Here is a 19,155-nt window from a genome sequence, read left to right as displayed (position 1 = left end):
GGGACTGGTCAATAGTTTTTTCTTTTGTGCCCAGTCTTGACGGTGTTGTTGGTATTGATGTTAAGCTCATTTTGTACACAAATTTAGAAGTTTTTTTTCTTTTAATATGCCCTGAAATAGTGTAATCTCTATGCCATTTTTTTCTTTAAGGTTTGGTAGATCACAATGTGTAACAGTAATACTTTTTAATATTATACCTCTTTAACTAGCTAAACGTACAATTTATCAAAACTGAATCCAGAAGAGCTAGAAATCTTAACAGATCTATTGAATAGAAAAATGGATAAGTTTTTTAAAACTATCCATTGCATTCAAGTTTTCAAATTTATTTTATAGAGTCAAGTAAATTCTTTTTCTGAATCCTTGATTATTTTCTCTTTGTGACTTACTACTTTTGTTAGCTTTCCACGATTATTTATTGATTAGGTTAATTCGCAGTTTGTTTTTCCTTAAAGAACCAGGTTTTCAACTTGATTAGTAATTGTATTATATTTTTGGTTTTATAATTTATTATATTCTACTTTTTTCTTATTGATCCCTTTCTTCTACTTTACTTGGGTTTATTTTATAGTTTTTATCCTAACTTCTCGAGTTGGATATACTTATTTATGCCTTTTGCTTATCAATATTAGTAATAAGACTATGAATTTTTTTCTGAGTATTGTTTGAACGGTTTAGCAGAGGTTCTGATATGTGTTGTTTCTGTATTTTTTTTAATATATATTTTTCATTTGAATTTCCTTCAGTTATATAAAAGAGAAAAATCTACAGGAGGTAGGGGCTTTTTACTTTGGCATTTGATACGAGTTTCTAGTTTTATTGCTTTGTGGTCAGCAAATGTTGTTTGTACTCTTCCTACTTTGAATCTTTATAAGAGGTGATCACTCCATAAGCAACTTTATCATATGCATATTATATATACTTGTATTTGTATATATACATATATATACACCATACGTACAACTTTACTTTTTACATCTTGTGTCCCCTATGGTTTGTAATGCAACCCTTGCACCCTGTAGGAATTCAACAAAACCTAGATTTTATCATTTCAAATGGCTATAAGCCATTCTTTGGTTTAAAAAAATTGACCAGGGAATGAGGCTTATGTTGTGATAAGTATCTGGAATGAGAAGAAAGCTCTGCTTAATGTATGAGGTTCACCTTGAGAGTCAGACCATGCTGCTTGGGTTGTGCGGTTCTCAAGCACAACATACATGTTGTCAGAACTTTGTAAGTGTCAACTTTCATAGGTTTGATGAAATTCTGAGATTTTTTTTTTCTTCTTCTAAAGCTTAATCACACTCAGTAAAGCTGAAAATTTTTACAATATCAAACAAACAAATCAAACATTCCAACATTCAAGATAAATCAAAAGCAATTTGTAGCTTCCTTGGAGTCTCCCAAAGAGTGTTAACAGGGGTGTATGTAGTTCATAATCTAACATCCATTTATTATTACGTTCTCCCCCTGCCATTCCTTTTTTCATCTCTCTCATACCCCTACAGTTACTAACATGGCTCCCCTTGCACTCCTCTTTAGACTCCCCCAAATCTATTCTGTTTCCATCCTTATCATAAACTCTAATCTCTCTTCACACCCCCTGCCTTTCCAAATGTGTTTCTCCTGCCGTGTTGTTGCTCCTTTTCCAAAGTACAAACCTGTCAGTTTGTCTCAGAGTTCTTCCTGTTCATCACTTATTTTTTATCTATTATTCTGATTAATTAAACAAAAATAACTGGTCAGGTATAAGTCTGTCAAATACAGAATTTGTCTTGGAAAAATGAGGGGCAATGTTTTAAAATATTCATACATTATAAATTCATGTCCCAATTACATTTTATTTTACAGGTAAGACTACTAAACCTACAAAGGAGATAAGATTGTGTGTACTTGTGAAAACAGTTTCATTCGTTATAGTAAGAATATAGTAAGTCACTTATACTAAGTTAGTATAGCTTTGTTTTTCATTACTGAGATGTAGGTTTGTCTTTCTAAGAAGGAATAAACTTATACAATGAATGAATTGTTTTGCAGTCTAAAGAAGGTGCATTTATTGTCAGAGATTCAAGATATTTGGGATCCTACACAATTTCTGTGTATATTAGAGCTAGAAGGTAAGCAATCATAATTTTGTTTACTTTAGAAATAATCATAATAAGTCTTTTATATGGAGATACCATCACATAGAGAATATAATTGAGAACTTAACATAGGGAGAAGATTGCTGAGCTGAAAGTTAGGACAACTGACCAATCTACATTTTATCCCTAACATGCTCTGTGTGACATTGGATAAACTGTTTAACCTCTCTTGTCTCCCTTTTCTCAACCATCAGATGAGGGGGTTAGATTAGTTGTAGTAGACACTGTTGGCTCTTTCCTTATATCCCTCGGTCTACTCTGGGGTTGACCTGCAGAGAAGTCCCCTGTACTCAGAAAGTTTCTGTGTCTTTCTACCTGAGAATGTTTTCTGGCTGTGGGAACTCTTGGACCCCAGGGCTAGCTGGAAGTGCCTGAGAGTTAACAACCCAGGATCAACCCTACACCAGTGAGAACGGTAGTTGGTGGATAAACACCTCAGCCTCTTTGCACTTCAGGGGGAATGCTGAGGTGTGCTCCCCAGTCTTTCATAGGTTCCTAGAGGTGTTGAGTCCCAGTTGCCCATAGCAGCAACCAGTTCATTAATGCACCCTGTGTTGACTTTCCTCCCTTCCGTGTCTCCATCTCCAATCTCTCACAGTGCATTTGTTCATATAACAAATATTTGATGTGTTAGTCTGTTTCTGTTTCTGTTTCTTATAACAGAATACCTGAAACTGGGTAATTTATAAAGAAATAAAATTTATTTCTTACAGTTTTGGAGGCTGGGAAGTCCAAAGTCCAGGGAACACATCTGGTGAGGGCTTTTTTCTAGGTGGTGACTCTCCACACCAATGAAGGGTATCACATGGAGAGAATGGGCTGAGCAAGAGAGAGCTAACCTTCTTATTGCACTCCTTTTAAAGCCATCAGAATCACGCACATTACCACCCATTGTACCATCAACCCTTCAATCCATGAATGGATCAATCCATTCCCTAGGGCAAGGTCTTTACAATCTAATCACCTATTAAAGGCCCCACCTTTCAATTACCATAATAGCATTCCCCAACCTCTCAACGCTGTTACAATAGAGATTAAGTTTCCAATATATGAATCTTTGGGGGACACATTTAACCCATAGCAGTTGATATCCAATAACTACTTATAAGTGTCTATTATGAGATCTACTTTTTTGAACATGACTTGCCACTCAGACAACTTAGGTTGAAGTTATGTTTGAATTTGAGTCCCCAATAATTTAGTGTAGGAATTATCCTGGGATGGTGAGGCGTATGTTGAATTTAATCAATCTGCTCTTCTGTGTAGTGCTGCTAGGATGAGAGTTTTAGAAGTGCAGTCCTGTTGCTTAATGAACTGGCTTGGTTCCCAAGTTATCTTTCACTTGTCTACTAATTTACATTTTATTGATTGCAGAAGTATGGAGGCTGCCATAAAACATTATCAGATAAAAAGGAATGACTCAGGACAGTGGTACGTGGCTGAAAGACACCTCTTTCAATCAGTCCCTGAGTTGATCTGGTATCATCAGCACAATGCAGCCGGTGAGTGAGGGACTTCAAGTGGGAGAGTCAGGGACAATGCATCTTTAGTGCATTAGTCCGTTTCTGTTGCTTATAACAAAATATACAGAACTGGGTATTTTATAAAGAAAACAAAATGTTTTACTTATAGTTTCTGAGGCTGGGAATTCCAAAGTCTCTCTGGTCCTACAATCTAATCACCTCTTCAAGGCTGTTGGGAAAATAGAATAGTTTGGTCAGGGCCCTCACCTCGGGTCCAGTTGGGTGTGGTTAAGCATCCTTTGTAAGCACATTGTGTGTGTGTGTGTGTGTGTGTGTGTGTGTGTGTGTGTGTGTGTGTGTGTGGAGTTAGTGCACATGTGCGCCAATGTATCTTTTTAGTTTTGTTGCTATTCATGTGTTCTTTAGAGAAAGAGAAAGGGAGAGAGAGAGGCAGAGAGAGAGAGAAGAGAGACAGTTTTAGTGAAGCAGGCAGGTGGGTGTCCTGCGCAGCCATGCTTTCCAATCTATGGCTCCAAGGACCTTTTGGCCAGTTACCTAGCTCTTTTGTGTGTGAGGGGTCTGGGGACCCAGCCTGGCATGTGAAGGGTTTGTGACCCAGTCTGTGAATGGGCTTGAGGGGTCTGGGAGCTCCAGACCCAGCCCTAGCTCAACGATCGGCCCAGTTGGTGCAGGATTACCGGCAGGTAAAAGAGCCCGACAACTGGCGTGGTCGCCTAGCTTTACAATTGGCGTCATGAACAGGATTAAGAGCTGGACAATTGGCGCTGTGAGGATTCCAGGCCTTAGCCTAGCCAGACAGAGGCCCACCTTTCAATTACCATTATAGGATTTCTCACCCTCTTAACAGTCATAGTGGGGGCCAAGTTTCTAATACTTAAAACTTTGGGGACACGATTCAAGTTTCAGGGAGTCTTGGGGGAACATAATTCAATCTTCTGCATTTAATATTAGATACTCAACAGAAGCAAATCTCCTTGTAGAGGTGGTTTAAGAGCTTGCAATGCAACCTGTCTTCTGAGCAATTCTCCTTTTCATTGATGCTTCTTTGTTTTTCTAGTCAGGAGCAAGAGGTAGGTCAATTCTTCACATTTCTGCCAAGTTGGAAAAATGGTAGATGGCAGAGAAGCAAATGGCCATTTAGTCATTATGCATTTGTGCTGGAAATTTACCTAGGGCTAAGTAATAGGATTTTAAATACCCTAAATAATGAAGCTTTCTTTTCTTTGCCCCCTAAATCTCCTCTCTACTTTAATAATTGTAATAGTAAATCACCCTTAAGTCTCTCATTCTCTGTTCTTTCTTGTTTGGAGAACAGAAAAAGTTGCACAGAACACAGTTTTTCATGGTTACAATTTGGCTTAAGTGTACCAGAGGCATATTCAACCTCCCCCTCCAGCTATTGTTTACAATACTTGCTATTTGTGCAAACTTATCATCTACAGAAAGATATAGGATCTCAGAAAGTTCCACCACAATTACAATAACATCTCTGGCCTGCAGCCCTCACCCAACCTACGCTGGACCATTACTCTGAGCCCATGGGGAATCTTCTTACCTCGGCATTACAGAATTTGGATCCCACTGTAACTTTTCATGTTGTTTCGATTTCTCGTCATGCAGTGCTTTTTTAGATTTTTCTCGTGAAAAGTTGTGTTGACAAAAAAAAAAAAAAAAAAAAAAAAATCCCTTCTGGAAAGAGGCCACTTTTCCATTACACTGGTTCTAAATATCAGGAATAAATTGGAGGAAAATTTTATCCACTTATGGGAAGAGTCCACATGAATATTCTAGATGGTCACTGGAAGTTTGGTTAGAGCGGGAGGGGAAAATTATCTGGGTGGGATGAGGGAGGCCATAGTTGTGGCTAGAGAGAGAATCAGGAGACCAGTTCTGAGTTTTCTTCTTCATAGTTCTATTTCCCCTTTCTTCAAAGAAAAAAATTTAAGAAAGAGTGGTTATGGTGGTGAGGTTTAAAAAAATGTAAAGTAGAACAGGATATGCTGACGTGAAAAGATGTTAGTGATAAGTTGTTAAGTTAAAAAATAGTACAGAGCAGTATATTAAGAGTATAGCCCCATGCTTGTTGAACAAACAAACAAACATACTTCTGTGTGCACAGAAAAACTATGTTAAGTAATGATTTTTAAATGAATAATATTTTAACAGACTATAAACTGTCAATAGTTACCTCTGGGGAATGAGACTGGGAGTAAGGGGTGCTTTTGTTTTCTACCTTATAGCTTGCTTTAGTGTTTGATTTTTTTATTACAATGCACATAGATTATTCCATAAATGTACACAATACCATCAAGATAATTTTTAAAATAAAAAACTCAATCAAAGAAGAACAATTAAAAAACAAAGGCTGAAAATGTATGATTATGACTGCTGTTAATCAGAGAGGAAAGAAAGTAGAAAGGAAGTAAGAAAACAAGAAAGAAGGATAGAGAGGAAAGACACGGGACCCAGAAATAGCTGATACTTATTAAAAACCTACTCTGAGCCAGACCCTATTCTGAGTGCTTTCATGTGTATCTATTTAATCTTCCGAGCATCCTGTGAGGTAGGTGCTGTTGATATATCTATCTTACAGATGAGAAAACTGAGGCACAAGTTGTGAGGTAACTTGCTCAAAGTCACTTAGTTAATAAGTTCCCTTGCTGAGATTTGAACCTGCAAAAATCTCTGAAACCATTGAACCACTGGCTCCAGAGTCTGCTCCCTAGCACGGCTTACAAGGCCCAGCATAACCAGAATACTACCTACCTGTCGAGTGTAATTTCCTTCCTCTCCCTAACTCATGGTTTTTGCTCAAGTACCCAGCACCATGCTTCACACCTCTCAGTATCATCTCATGCTGTTACCTCTGCCTAGAATGTCCTTCACGGTTTCTCCTCATGGGTTAAGTCCATTTGTCAGATTCATCTCAGGTGTCATTTCCTCCCAGAAGTTTTTGAATCCAGCAATGAGTTAAGTGTTCTTCCTCTGTGTCCCAGAGCACCTTGTGTGTATCTCCAGCACAGTACTTATTCCCTTTACATTTGGAATGGTCTCTCTGTGCCCCTCTTCCTTCACTGAGATAAAACTCCCTGTGGGCAGGGTCTTCATCTCACTCATCTTTGGATCTGCTGGAGTCTTTGGGATCTACCTAGAAGAGTGTCTTGTATACAATAGGCACTTAATACATGCTTCTTTCTTTTCTTGTATTGTCCAAGCTTATTTCTGTCTTCCAGCCTTTGAACACGCTGTTCCATCTGCTTGAAAGGCTCTTCTTCCTGATCCTTGTTAGAGGGGTCCTTGTCAAATCAATGTCAGCATGGCTGTCATCTTGTCAGAAAAGCCTTCCCTGAGCACCCACTCTAAAGTGACTATGTCTTATCAACTCTGCCTTGCAGTCATCATCATCTGCATTTTCTTGTGTGTGCATGTACTTGTTTATTTTCTCTTCCCCCCACTAGAATGTAAGCTCCATGAGAGCAGGGACCATCACTGTCTTATCCACTGCTGTCTCCCAACATCTGGATAGTGCTTAGCACATACCAGGCTCTTAATAAATATTAGTTGAAGAAATAAATAATAAATACTTATTAAACTAAATTAAAATGGTATGTATGGAATTCTACATGCGGGCCCAAACAAATGAAGTCTCCTTTACTCTCCCATGCTATTTTCAAAAAAGCCATACTATTCTCAAAAAGTCGGGTGGGAAAATGGGCACATGTAAACACTGCTGGTGGTTGAATAAATTAGTACAGCCTTTCTGGACACCCTTTGATTTGGAAATCACATTTTATAAGGTGTTAATTTGAGAAGTAAATACAAATGTATGTTTAAGAACATACAGCATATTTTACCATAGTGAAATGTTGGCAATAACTTTAACGTCAATTTATAGTCATTGACAAATATCAATTACACGCTTAGTGTAAAAAACTTATAACAACACATTTACATTTCTGTGAAGCATCCTGGATGTGGATGTGCTTTCAACTATGCATATAGAGATCCTTTTGCAAAGATGTTCACCAAAATGATAGCAATGAATCTCTGGATACTAAGATTTTGTGAGGGATCTTTTTGTCATCTTCATACTTTCTTAGGTTCTTTACATTGTGTGTACAATGAGCATATATTATTTTATGAAAATGTTCTTCAAGTGGGAAAAATAAGCAAACAGACTAATCTTTACAATTTTTTTTGGCCTAATTATTTCTAATATATTTAATTCTGTACTATCTTCTAATATATTTAATTCTGTATTTTATATTAGAGACTAGGCTTGAAATGCTAATTTATCTTTCTCCTTAGGTCTCATGACCCGTCTCCGGTATCCAGTTGGGCTGATGGGCAGTTGTTTACCAGCCACATCTGGTTTTAGCTATGGTAAAGTATGCACACATGCTGAAGTAAAATATCAGTCCAGTAAAGAATCTAATCCACATTCCCTATAGATTCTTTAAATTCTCAGCTCTTCTGAGATGCCTACCTAGAAATATTTCTTTTCAAACTTTAATTCTCCTTTCTGAGATGTTTAAATATATGCATCTCATAGTGCATTTTAGTTTAGGGAGAAACATTTCAGTTTTGCTTCAAATTTCACTATATATTATCAGGAGCCTTCATCTTCACCCTTCTGATAAATTAGAGTTCCTTTTATTTAGATGTTTGGGCTATCGCTCTCTGGTTACAAGGGTGGCTGGGGAAATAACTGCTTCCCAAGAGAACCTACTAGAAAGAGCAGCTAACAGTGTCCTCTTCACCTTTTTTCAAATAGAACTTGCACAAAGTTTGATTCGAACCACTTTCTAGCCAATGTGGTATTTGCAAATCTGTGACAATAAGTAAGAGACAGGGAATCCTGTTTTCTAATTTGGTTACGTTTTATTTATTTCCTTAAATTTCCTTCATTAATGGGACTCAGAATATACTGGGGAAAAAAACCCACAATTATATTGTGTAGCAAGTAATTGGGATTCAGGATCTCATTGGGTTAAATGGGATGCAAGGATGATTTCATCAGGGTGTTATCAATGCCTGGATTATTCTTCTGCCCGATAGATACTATGTGAGTATATCGTAAAGTTATTAGCAAGTTATTTAAGTTAAACATAGTCCTCTTTAATTTCTTAACAATAAACTTTTCAGTTTTTAAAAACATATAGAATAGTGCACGATTCATAAGTCTATAGCTTGGTTTGCTTTGCTTGGGTTTGACTTCATTATATATGGATGGAGTCAGACACTGTGCATTCTTTTGTGTCTGGCTTCTTCCTCTCCAAATTATATCTGCACTTCATCCACAGCGTTGGTGTGGTTGGTTCATTTCTGTTGTGGTGTAGTGCTATTGCGTGACTATAACTCAATTGATGTACCCATGCTTCTTTAGACGGCCTGTATTAGTCAGTGTTCTCCAGAGAGACAGAATCAATGGGATATGTTATAAATAATGAGAGGGGATTTATTAGGGGAATTAGCCCATGCGATTGTGAAGAAAAGCCCCATGATAGGCTGTCTGCAAACTGGATGCTGGTAGCGTGGCTCAGTCCAAGTCCAAAGATCTCAGAACCAGGAAAACTGATGGTGTCCTTGGTGTAAGTCCTGGGACCCGAAAGCTGAGGAGTCTCAGCTCTGATGTCCGTGGACAGAAGAGTGTATCCCAGCTCCAGAGGATCGAGAGAGAGCTTCACCTTTTTCTCTGTCTTTTGTTCTCTCTGGGCCCCCAACAGATTGCATGGTTCCTGCCCACACTGAGGGCAGGTCTTTCCCACCCAGTCCACATAGACTCTCATACTAATCTCTGCTGGAAACACCCTCAGGGTCACACCTAAAAAGATAGCTTTACCAGGTTTCTCAGCATTTCTTAATCTAATTAAGTTGACACCTAGAATTAACTTTCACATGGCCATGTGGGTTGTTACCAATTTTTGGCTCTTACAACTAATATTGTTATGAACATTCCTGTGTCTTTCAATGATGTTAAGTGCACATTTATGCTCCAACATATGTTGAATATATACTTAGGAGTAGACTTGCTGGCTCGTAGGCTATGCCGTGCTCAGATTTAGTAGATACAGTTAGTTTTCCAAAGAGCTTATACCAAATTTCCATCCCATCAATGGTGTATAAGAGTTCCAGTTGCTCCTTTCCTTTGCCCTTGCCAATATTTAGTATTCTAGGGTTTTTTTGGTTTGTTTTTTGTTTTTGTTTTCTTTACATTTTAACCAGTCTGGTTGAGTATGTAGTGGTAGCTCATTATGATTTAAGACTGCATTCTCCTGATGACTAATTATTTTGATCAACTCTTTATAGGTTTAGTGCACATTTAGATATTCTCGTTTATGAGAAAATACTCTTCTCAACTTTTTATCCTTAAAAAATAACATTATTTATCATTTCTAATTGGTTTATTCATATTCTAAATAGAAATTCTGTGTTGGTTATGTTTTACAAATATCTTCTCCCAGTCTGTGGCTTACCTTTTTTGATGAACAGAATTTTTATGAAGTATAATTTATCAATATTCTCCTTTATAGTTATATTCTGTTGAATGAATCTTGACACCAATCCCAAGGTCATGAATATATTCTCCCATGTTACTTAGCATAATTGGTACAAAGAGCTATCAGCTTTTACAATTCTTTTAAATACACTATTTTAAAGTTCCAGCAGATGGTGGTGTTGCTATACAAAAAAGAGATGCTAAAAAGATGACAGTTTTCAAGAGGGTTCTTTTAAAAACTTTTTTTCCTGATTTTCTTCTATAGACGAGAAATATACAAGTAACAAATGTCACTTCAAATATACTCTTAGGTATATGTGGATTAGAATTCTAACATTAAACATGTTTATTAGATGAATTGATTAGACTTTTCCCTACGGAGAGGAGGCCCCAAGGCAGAACAGCCCTTTGGGGATAGAGTGAGAACAGTAGAAGAAACTTAAATGAGGGGATTTTGTCTGCCTCACTAGTTTACCCACCAGTACAAAACCAGACTGGGCCCTTAAAAGTTTAGGTAACAGGTCTAGTTTGGGTAGGTTTCGTTTAAAGGCACAGAAATATGTTTCATTGTGGGTTTCTCTGGGAAGACAGAGTGTGTTTTGATATGCATAGTTTGTTGTATATTTCTCTCCAAGTAAGTAAAGTTTGTATTTTAAAACTTGAATTTTTGAATTACACATTTAAACCGCAATGAGAGTATTAAAATTGGTTACAGATCCTCTCTATCCATTTATAAGTTTTTAACCTCTCTGTAAAATGAAGGGATAGATACGTCTAGATAATTCCCAAATCTTTTCTACCTCTAACATTTTAACATTCTTTTCCCTACTTGTAACATGGATTTTTACTTTTCCAGAAAAGTGGGAGATTGATCCGTCTGAGTTGGCTCTTGTAAAGGAGATTGGAAGTGGTCAGTTTGGGGTGGTCCATTTAGGTGAATGGCGAGCACATATCCAGGTAGCTATCAAGGCCATCAATGAAGGCTCCATGTCCGAAGAGGATTTCATTGAAGAGGCTAAAGTGATGATGTAAGTATAAACCCAGATAATTATTGTACAGCATCCTTGTGTCATGGAAAGAACATGGATTTTGGGGTTAGCCACACCTAGGTTTGTATCACAACTCTGCCCAAGATAGTTGTGTAACCCGGGCAAATTATTTGACATCTGTGTTATCTGGGAGAGTTATTTCACATTTCCAAGCCTCAGTCTCCTCATCTGTAAAACAGGGATAACAGTACCTAACTCACTGGATCAATGTACAAATTAGATGAGATAATCTATGAAAGTGACAAGCAAGTATGTTTCCCCACTCTTTTCCCAGGAGCAAAAATGTTGGTTTTGTCTTTGTAGAAATATACTGCTCATCTTTTGAAAGGGCATCCCTCAGTGGCCAAAAAGAGTTAATGTTTTTTGTAAGGATAAAATTTTGCTTTCAGAGAATTTTGTGAATCCTGAACTTTAAAAAGAGTTTACATTGTATGTTAAGAATGTCGAATATAAAAAAGAAAAAAGAATGTCACATATATGTAAGTGTTCTACTGAACTGTGCTAGGGAAAATACTGTATTGAATAAAAATTATGTCTTATGCTTGCTCGGGAGAAAAAAAAAAAAAGAAGTGGCTCTTTGCAACACTGATACTGCTCTTAAATTCCGTGATTTCCCAGGACAGCATTTTGGCTCAGTTGAAATTGTGGCTGTGGTTTATGACTGTAACATGGGCTCAACTAGGACAGACTGATAATTTGGAATAGTTCAAATAAACATTCTTTAAATATTTGTTCAACATTTACTTAGAGAAGAAACAATGCGGTGTAGAAGGAAAACCCCAGGTGGCATTACTTAGATTCTGTTCTGTTGTGCAGAGCAATGTAGTTCTGACCCATACTTGCAGACCCCAACTGGAAAAACAAACCACAACCAGAGGCGATTAACTAGACCCGTTCTTCTTTAAAGGCAGAGCAGTGATGTCTCTTGGGGCGCTCAACCCATATGCCAAGTGTCCTACCAAAATAACCTTTCCATCCACTTACAATAGAATGAATTCCAAGGGAAGGGAAGTTAGGATAAACACAATTTTCCAGTGACATCAACTTCCCAATGATGTTTTTGTGTTCTTGGGTACCCCAAGAACCATTCTCTCTGGCCTGTGCTCCCTAATACTATCTGCATCCAACCATGGTTTTCCTATATATAAAGAACAAAAATCATATTCCCGTGTGTTGGATTAAATAGGCATAATAAGAAAAGAATGAATGGGAGACATGTGACTTCTTGAGTTGAAGCCATATTGGAATACCTATCAAACAAGAAAGAATTAGAGATGTTAAATGTTTAATGATGAAGGGATTCTTGAAAGGTTCAAGCTTGATTGGGCATTTAGGATCGGGATCTTTGAGGACAATATTTTGAGGGCAATGAAAGATGTATGGAGTGTGGGGAATAGAAACAGTTCTTGGCAGTTTATGGAGGCAGGAATGAAGCTAAGGGCTTATTTTTAAGTCAGGTCAGATGGACATAATGTGTTCTTGGGTTTGAACATAGCTAATTTTTTCCCGACTTTTTGAGAGTGTGGCAGGAAAATTTTCATTCTAACAAACATCCTATTACAAATACATTTGTGTTTAAAAAATTAAATATTTGACACACACTGAACTCTATTTGCCAGTCTTTGCACATATTACCTTCTTTCTGTAAGTGCATAGTTTAAATGTCACCTCTTCTAAGAGGTCTTCCTTGACTACCCTGTTTAAGTTGGCACTCCCACCCCCAAATGCTTCCTGTTATATCACCATATGTTAGTTTCATCAAAGTACTTGTCACAACTCAGAAGCTTCTGTGTATTTTTTTTGTTTCTCCCCCACTAGAATGTAAGCTCCATAATAGGACCTTCTATTTATGTCTCTTGTTCAACCCAGTGAGTGCCTAAAATAATAACTAGCACGTAGTTGGTACTTAAAAACATTTCTAGATTACTGAATGAGTCAATTAATCCTTACCACAATTCTATGAGGTAGGTTCTACTAAGATTCCAATTTTATAGGGTGAGAAAAAGGAAATTTATGTAATTTGCCTACAGTCCCACAACAAAACATGGGTAGAGCATCTAACTAAAACCAGAACTGTGAACTGTCTGGGCACAATGACTATGACCTTAACTAACATATTTATCAACAAATGTTTACTGGGAAACTAATATATGCTGGACCTTGTAGAGTTGCCATAACTATTTGTTATCCTATGCAGTTTTTCCAGTGCAGCAGAAGAAAAGCTTCAAATATATACTGTGCTCTTAATCATTGTATTGAGGGATGTAACCTAAATTCTCATGGAGTTTCCAGAGCATCTGGTAAAGATTAGTTAGAAGAATAAAAAAACACCAGCCTGTTCCTCCTAGTCAACTTCAGCCCATAAAATCTTATTAAACTTTAAAATTTTATTTTTATATTTTTACCTTGGTTTATGTTTTTTTACCATATGTTCACATACATGATCTCATTTAATATTCACCAGAAATAAGAACAGGTGTTGTTATCCCCATTTCACGTGAAAAGACTGAGGCTTAGAAAGTTCAAATAAGTTGTTTCTGGTCATGCAAACAACTTGAACTTAGCTCTTTTGACTAGGAGTGGTATATTTTCTTTAAATTATTGCTACACTGCATGGCCTTTAGCAGATCCTTTAGTTGAGTTGTTGAACTATGAGTTTGTTTCTTTGCATGTAGCTTTTAAATAGCAGTGCACAGTATGGAGATATGTGAACTCATAACATTTATGGTAATAAAAACATGTACAAGTGCATTAATTTCTCTAAGAACTTTTTCTCATGTATCTCATTTTATTTTATTTCATTCATTATGTCTACATCAGTGTGTCTTCACAATAAAAATATTTGAATTTTTGAAAGAAAAGCTCTAACATTTTATATGCATCTTCCACAGAAAAAAGCCAAAAGCACCCTTGTCCTTCTTGCCTCTCCCTCCCTAAATGTTTTCTCCAGGGTAATTAATTAATAATAAAGGTTTTTAGTTGGACTCTTAGCCCTTATTATTTAAATAAACAATTTTTATTATTTATATTTAATAACTTTATTCTTTAAATTAAATTCTTTTTATTAATATGTTATAATAATAAACACTATTTAAGATTCTTAAGTCAGAACATTTGGAGAACAGAAAAAGGGAGAAAATCGACCTTTTGCCTGTCCTAATACAGCCATTTCCTTTAAGCTTTTATTCTTTCCATCAGATCTTTTATATAGTAGTACTGGGCCTTCGTTTCTGCCTAAAAAATCAAAATTTTAAGAAAGTAAATGAATGGAGAGGTAGTAAAGTACAACAGATTAAGAAAAGAAAGAGGATTCAGGGATGAGAGGAAGAAGAAAAAGGAAAATCTTCTAATTTCAGAAGTGTTGAGAAGTCAGTTTTGAGCAGCCGTTCTACTGATTTCAGGATTTAGGAAAGCACGGTTAGAACACCTAAACTGTTGTGGGCTGAAAAGAGAGACCTGGCTCTAAATGCCTTTTGGGTTAAATCATGCATAAATGCAAATCACTGTGCAAGCTTTTGCCAAAATATCCACAAGTAATCTCTTGAATTAGAAATAGTATATTTCCCAAAGACTTCATAGCATCTCCTATAGCTAAAATGTAGTACCAATGGCATCTTTCCGTTTTTTTATATTCACTCATTCAGCAATTATCTATTGCCGATTATGTGTCAGGCAGTGTTCTGAGTACTGGAAATATGATGATAAATAAGACGGTAAGGTTCCCACTCTTGAAGAGCTTATTTATGTATATGTCGTAGTGGAGAGATGGGGAGGGAGACAGGCAGCAAACTAGCAGAGACAAGAGCAGTAAAATCTCAAAGAGAGGACGGGCCAAGACTGCAAAACAGAATGAGGTGATAGAGAGACAGGTGCGCTGGGGCTCAGTTAGACTGTATGGTCAAGGAAGGTTGGGAGTGTTTGATCTGGTTTGTATTATTCATAGGTCATGCTGGCTGCTCTGTGGAGAGTGACTTTCAGGAATCAAAAGTGGGGTAGGAGAGTAGGTTGAACTTCATTGCAGTGGTCCAGGTGGAAGATGACGGTAGGTGAGATGAGGGCCGAGATGGAAAGAAAAGAATAGTTTCAGAATACAGTTTTGAGGTAAAGTTGTCAAGACTTGCTGATAAATTGAATGTGGCAGATAATGGAAGGAAATTAGGTGATTCAAAGGTTTTGGGATGCTCTACGAGGTGGAGAATGACTTTCCTAAGATGGGGGAAGGCTGAACAGGTTTGGGCAAAAAGAAAAAAAATCACAAATGCTGCTTTGGACATGTTGAATTTAGAGGCCTATTAGACAGCCAAATGTAGCCAAGAGGTCAAGTAAATACAGCAGACTGGAGTTCAGGACAAAGGTCAGGGTAGAGGGTATTAGATTGGATGCGATCACCAGAAATGATATTTAAAACCCTGAAACTTGATGTGATCACTTAGGGAAAGAGAAAGAAAAATTAGAAAAGGAGAACTGGAGAAGTCTGCAAAGGGTCTGAAAATGTTTAAATAACAATTTTTTTTTTAAATTTTTTTATTTTTTTTGTCGTTTTTTCATGACCGGCACTCAGCCAGTGAGTGCACTGGTCAGTCCTATATAGGATCCGAACCCGCGGCGGGAGTGACGTCACGCTCCCAGCGCAGCACTCTACCAAGTGCGCCACGGGCTCGGCCCTTAAATAACAATTTTAAATTAATATATGATTACCCTACAATGAATTGTATATACTTCAATAAACTGAGAAATAAGGTGTATTGAGAAGTACCAAAGTTACAGAAAACAAGAATGTACTTTTTCCATCTGCATCTTCTTCTGGCTGTGAGAATATTCGTCTTGCTTGTTAGACTGAACCACACATGGAGATTTGCTTATTTACTTTTACCTTATTACTGATAGGGGTTTGCCTTATTTCTGGTAGATTTTTTTGCCAGTGCTCTTGCTAAGCAAATGCAGTGTAGTGTTTCAATTCTCAAGTGCTTGTACGTGGGTACCAACTTGGTGAATTTCTCATGGCAAATTAATATTCCACTTCAAGACTTGCCTTCCTGCCATTATTCTGGACACATGTAAACTGCATCCCTTAACTGAAATCCACTTTATGAATTTGAAAAGTAAATCAGATCAAAAAAATATATATCCAAATTAAAATCATACTTATGTTCTCCGAATGCCTCTCTTCCCCATTAACTGGAGTGTTTTCACAAACTAATTTTATGATAATGTGTCAGTAATCAGTCATATATGTTGTTTTAAGGTAAATAATCTTCCTGAGTCATTGATTTATTTTACCTTTATGAATGAAAAGAACAGGTAACTTTTTGAGGTACTTTTGAGTAATAGTTAATTGGCTTATTATATATCTTCTAAAATTATAAACATTAATTTGAATATTGTTTTCCATGATGAGTAGTTGGCATAAAAGGCCTTTGGAGATTGAATGTTATATTCCACAGAAGAAACGATAAACTTTTGAGGTCTAGATGACTAAAAAGTTTTGGGTATGTTTTAACAGGCAACATTCAAGGACTCTGTGTGTGGGGGAGGGTGTGTCGTATGTGTGATTACTAAATACACAGCAAAGTTTCATGTTGGTAAATGTTTTATTGTTTCCAATTTATCCAAAAGTTTCCTTTTAAATGGGTTTATTCTTTAGAATTTAATTTCTTTTTTTATGTACATCCCTCACTCTTTCTTGTCTACTGTCTGTCCAGAAATTTTCATTTGGGCAGTCACGGTTAGGAAGGTTGTGGGTAAGGCAACAGGTACTCTGTGAGACCTGGGCCAGGAGAAACAGTAGCAAGGAAGCAAAAGGCTTACAAAACAAGGAGAAAAACAGAATGCTGATGAGTAGAATATGGGGTGTGTAATATTCTGTATGTACAATGACTTTGTGTTCAAGCTTACACTCTTGACCCTGCGTTCCTAGTGCATAAAGTGGAAAGAAAATTGCTGTACTTTCTCTGTGGTTGGGTAGATTTTTATCTTATCTTGATAATAAAAATGATATGTAGATGGCAGATATTACCAGCTTTGTTCAAACACGTTAAAATGCAAAAATGATTCTGCTTACTGCTATGTATTTTTCTTCAACAGGAAATTGTCTCATTCAAGGCTAGTCCAGCTTTATGGGGTATGTATACAGCAGAGGCCCCTTTATATTGTGACAGAGTTTATGGAAAATGGATGCCTGCTTACCTATCTCAGGGAGAGAAAAGGAAAGCTCCAAAAGGAAATGCTCCTGAGCATGTGCCAGGATATATGTGAAGGAATGGAATACCTGGAGAGAAACTGCTACATTCATAGGGATTTAGTAAGTATGGTGCAGATTCACTTCTTATTTTATGTATTATACCCATATTCAGAAGGATGTGATGACTACTTTCGATATTTTGAATAATGTATCCTCTAGCTTAATTTTTAAACATTTTCCTATTCATGCAACTTTTTGTGACATGCAACTTTATTTTTAATTGCCTGTGCATTGATGCTGTAGCCAAGTAAGGTTTTACTCGAAATACGTCTTGAACTAATTAACCACCTAACCAATCTAACTAAAACTGATTTCCTTTCCTTTCCGTTTCTCCTTCCCTCTTTTTTTCCTTCTCTTCCTTCTTCTTTCTTTCCTTCCACCTTTCTTCCTTTCAACAAGTAATCAAACATGTATTGAGTGCCTAGTACATACCAAGCACTCTGCTGGGCACTGGAGATACAGCAGTGACAATGAGTTCCAGTGGTTCTCTCCCAGGGGCACAACTGCCCCCACGTGGTGGTGGTTTGGTCCTAACAATATTGCCAAACATTACTGTCGTTATTGAGGAGACTAGAATGCTAGATCATTCTGTTCTGTAGAGCTCAGAACATTCCTATTTAAAAAAAAAAAAGAAGAGATCATTTTGCCCCAAACCAAATGCGAACAACACTGCTTTCCTGTGCTGCTGTCTCCCTTTCTGTCCATTTCACATTTATTCATGATATTCATACTACTCCTCCTAAATCGTCCACATCTCATTTCTAAATCTAAAAATGAACTCAAATAAGAATTGGAGAATTTTATGAGAAACCCCTGATTCCACCACCTAGAAGTAATCACTAGGTGATCAAAACGTATATATTTTGGGTAGAGAAAGGAGGCATCAAAATATATATATCTTGGGGAGAGAAAGGAGGCATAGTCACACTGGCCCCAGCACACCTTGGGGAGTGTGCTTGTCCTACCCATGACTTAGAACTCTCATGCCATTTATTATTTACTGTGTCCTATAATAGTTAATTGTTTACATTGTTTGCACAAATATGTACTAGACTCTAAACTCCTTGAGACCAAGGCCTAGACCTCTGAGATGCAGCAGAGTGTGATGAGAACCCAGGTTCTCAAACTTCAAACTTTGCTGTGCATTAGAATCATCTGGGAGCTTTTAGAAACATCACAATACCTAGATCATACCCCAGACCAATTAAATCAGAATCTCTGGGGGTGGAACCCAGGCATCAATATTTTTTGAAAATTCACCTGGTGAATCCCGTGTGTAATCGAGTTTGAGAACCACCGCTCTAAGGCCAGACTGCCTGGGTTGAAATCTTGCCTCTGTTTCTTACCAGCTGCGTGACCTTGGGCAAGCTGGTTAAGTGGTATCAATGATAGCACCTCCCTCATGCGGGTTTGTTGGGAGGATTCGTGAACTGTATGCTGAGACACTTCAGACAGTGCCAGGTACGTGTGCAAGAGCTCAGCTGACCGTGACTGTTACAGAGATAGAGCAGAGCTTTTAGTCCTTCCTGGCACGCTCCCCAGGATCCAGCACGTGGGAGCTGTTGAGCAAAGTTCTGAATGGCTGGATATGGTGTCAGTTTCACCTGCTCCCTTTCCTAGTCCCTGCAGGTTTGTCTTTCCTGATAAGGATTAGAATTCACAACTGAGTTGGGCGACAGTTCTGGTCATTCTATTTGCTCCAGGTGGCTTCTCACAGGTTCTCCTATCCTTGGTTTGT

The 19,155-nt window shown here is 37.4% G+C and overlaps 1 protein-coding gene across 1 annotated transcript in view; it reads left to right on the top strand.

Moving 5' to 3' along the window:
- TXK (TXK tyrosine kinase) overlaps positions 1–19,155 on the top strand; it is a 40,876-nt gene that overhangs the window by 14,269 nt on the left and 7,452 nt on the right. Inside the window, exons 6-10 of the mRNA XM_063108292.1 lie at positions 2,038–2,117; positions 3,519–3,646; positions 7,937–8,011; positions 10,984–11,155; positions 17,261–17,477. Coding sequence (XP_062964362.1) covers positions 2,038–2,117; positions 3,519–3,646; positions 7,937–8,011; positions 10,984–11,155; positions 17,261–17,477 — 672 coding nt within the window. The remainder of the gene's footprint in view (positions 1–2,037; positions 2,118–3,518; positions 3,647–7,936; positions 8,012–10,983; positions 11,156–17,260; positions 17,478–19,155) is intronic.

Source organism: Cynocephalus volans, chromosome 9, assembly GCF_027409185.1.
Source record: "Cynocephalus volans isolate mCynVol1 chromosome 9, mCynVol1.pri, whole genome shotgun sequence".
Lineage (NCBI taxonomy): Eukaryota > Metazoa > Chordata > Mammalia > Dermoptera > Cynocephalidae > Cynocephalus > Cynocephalus volans.
Note: the sequence above shows the minus strand (reverse complement) of the source record. Positions and strands in the feature narration are given on the sequence as shown.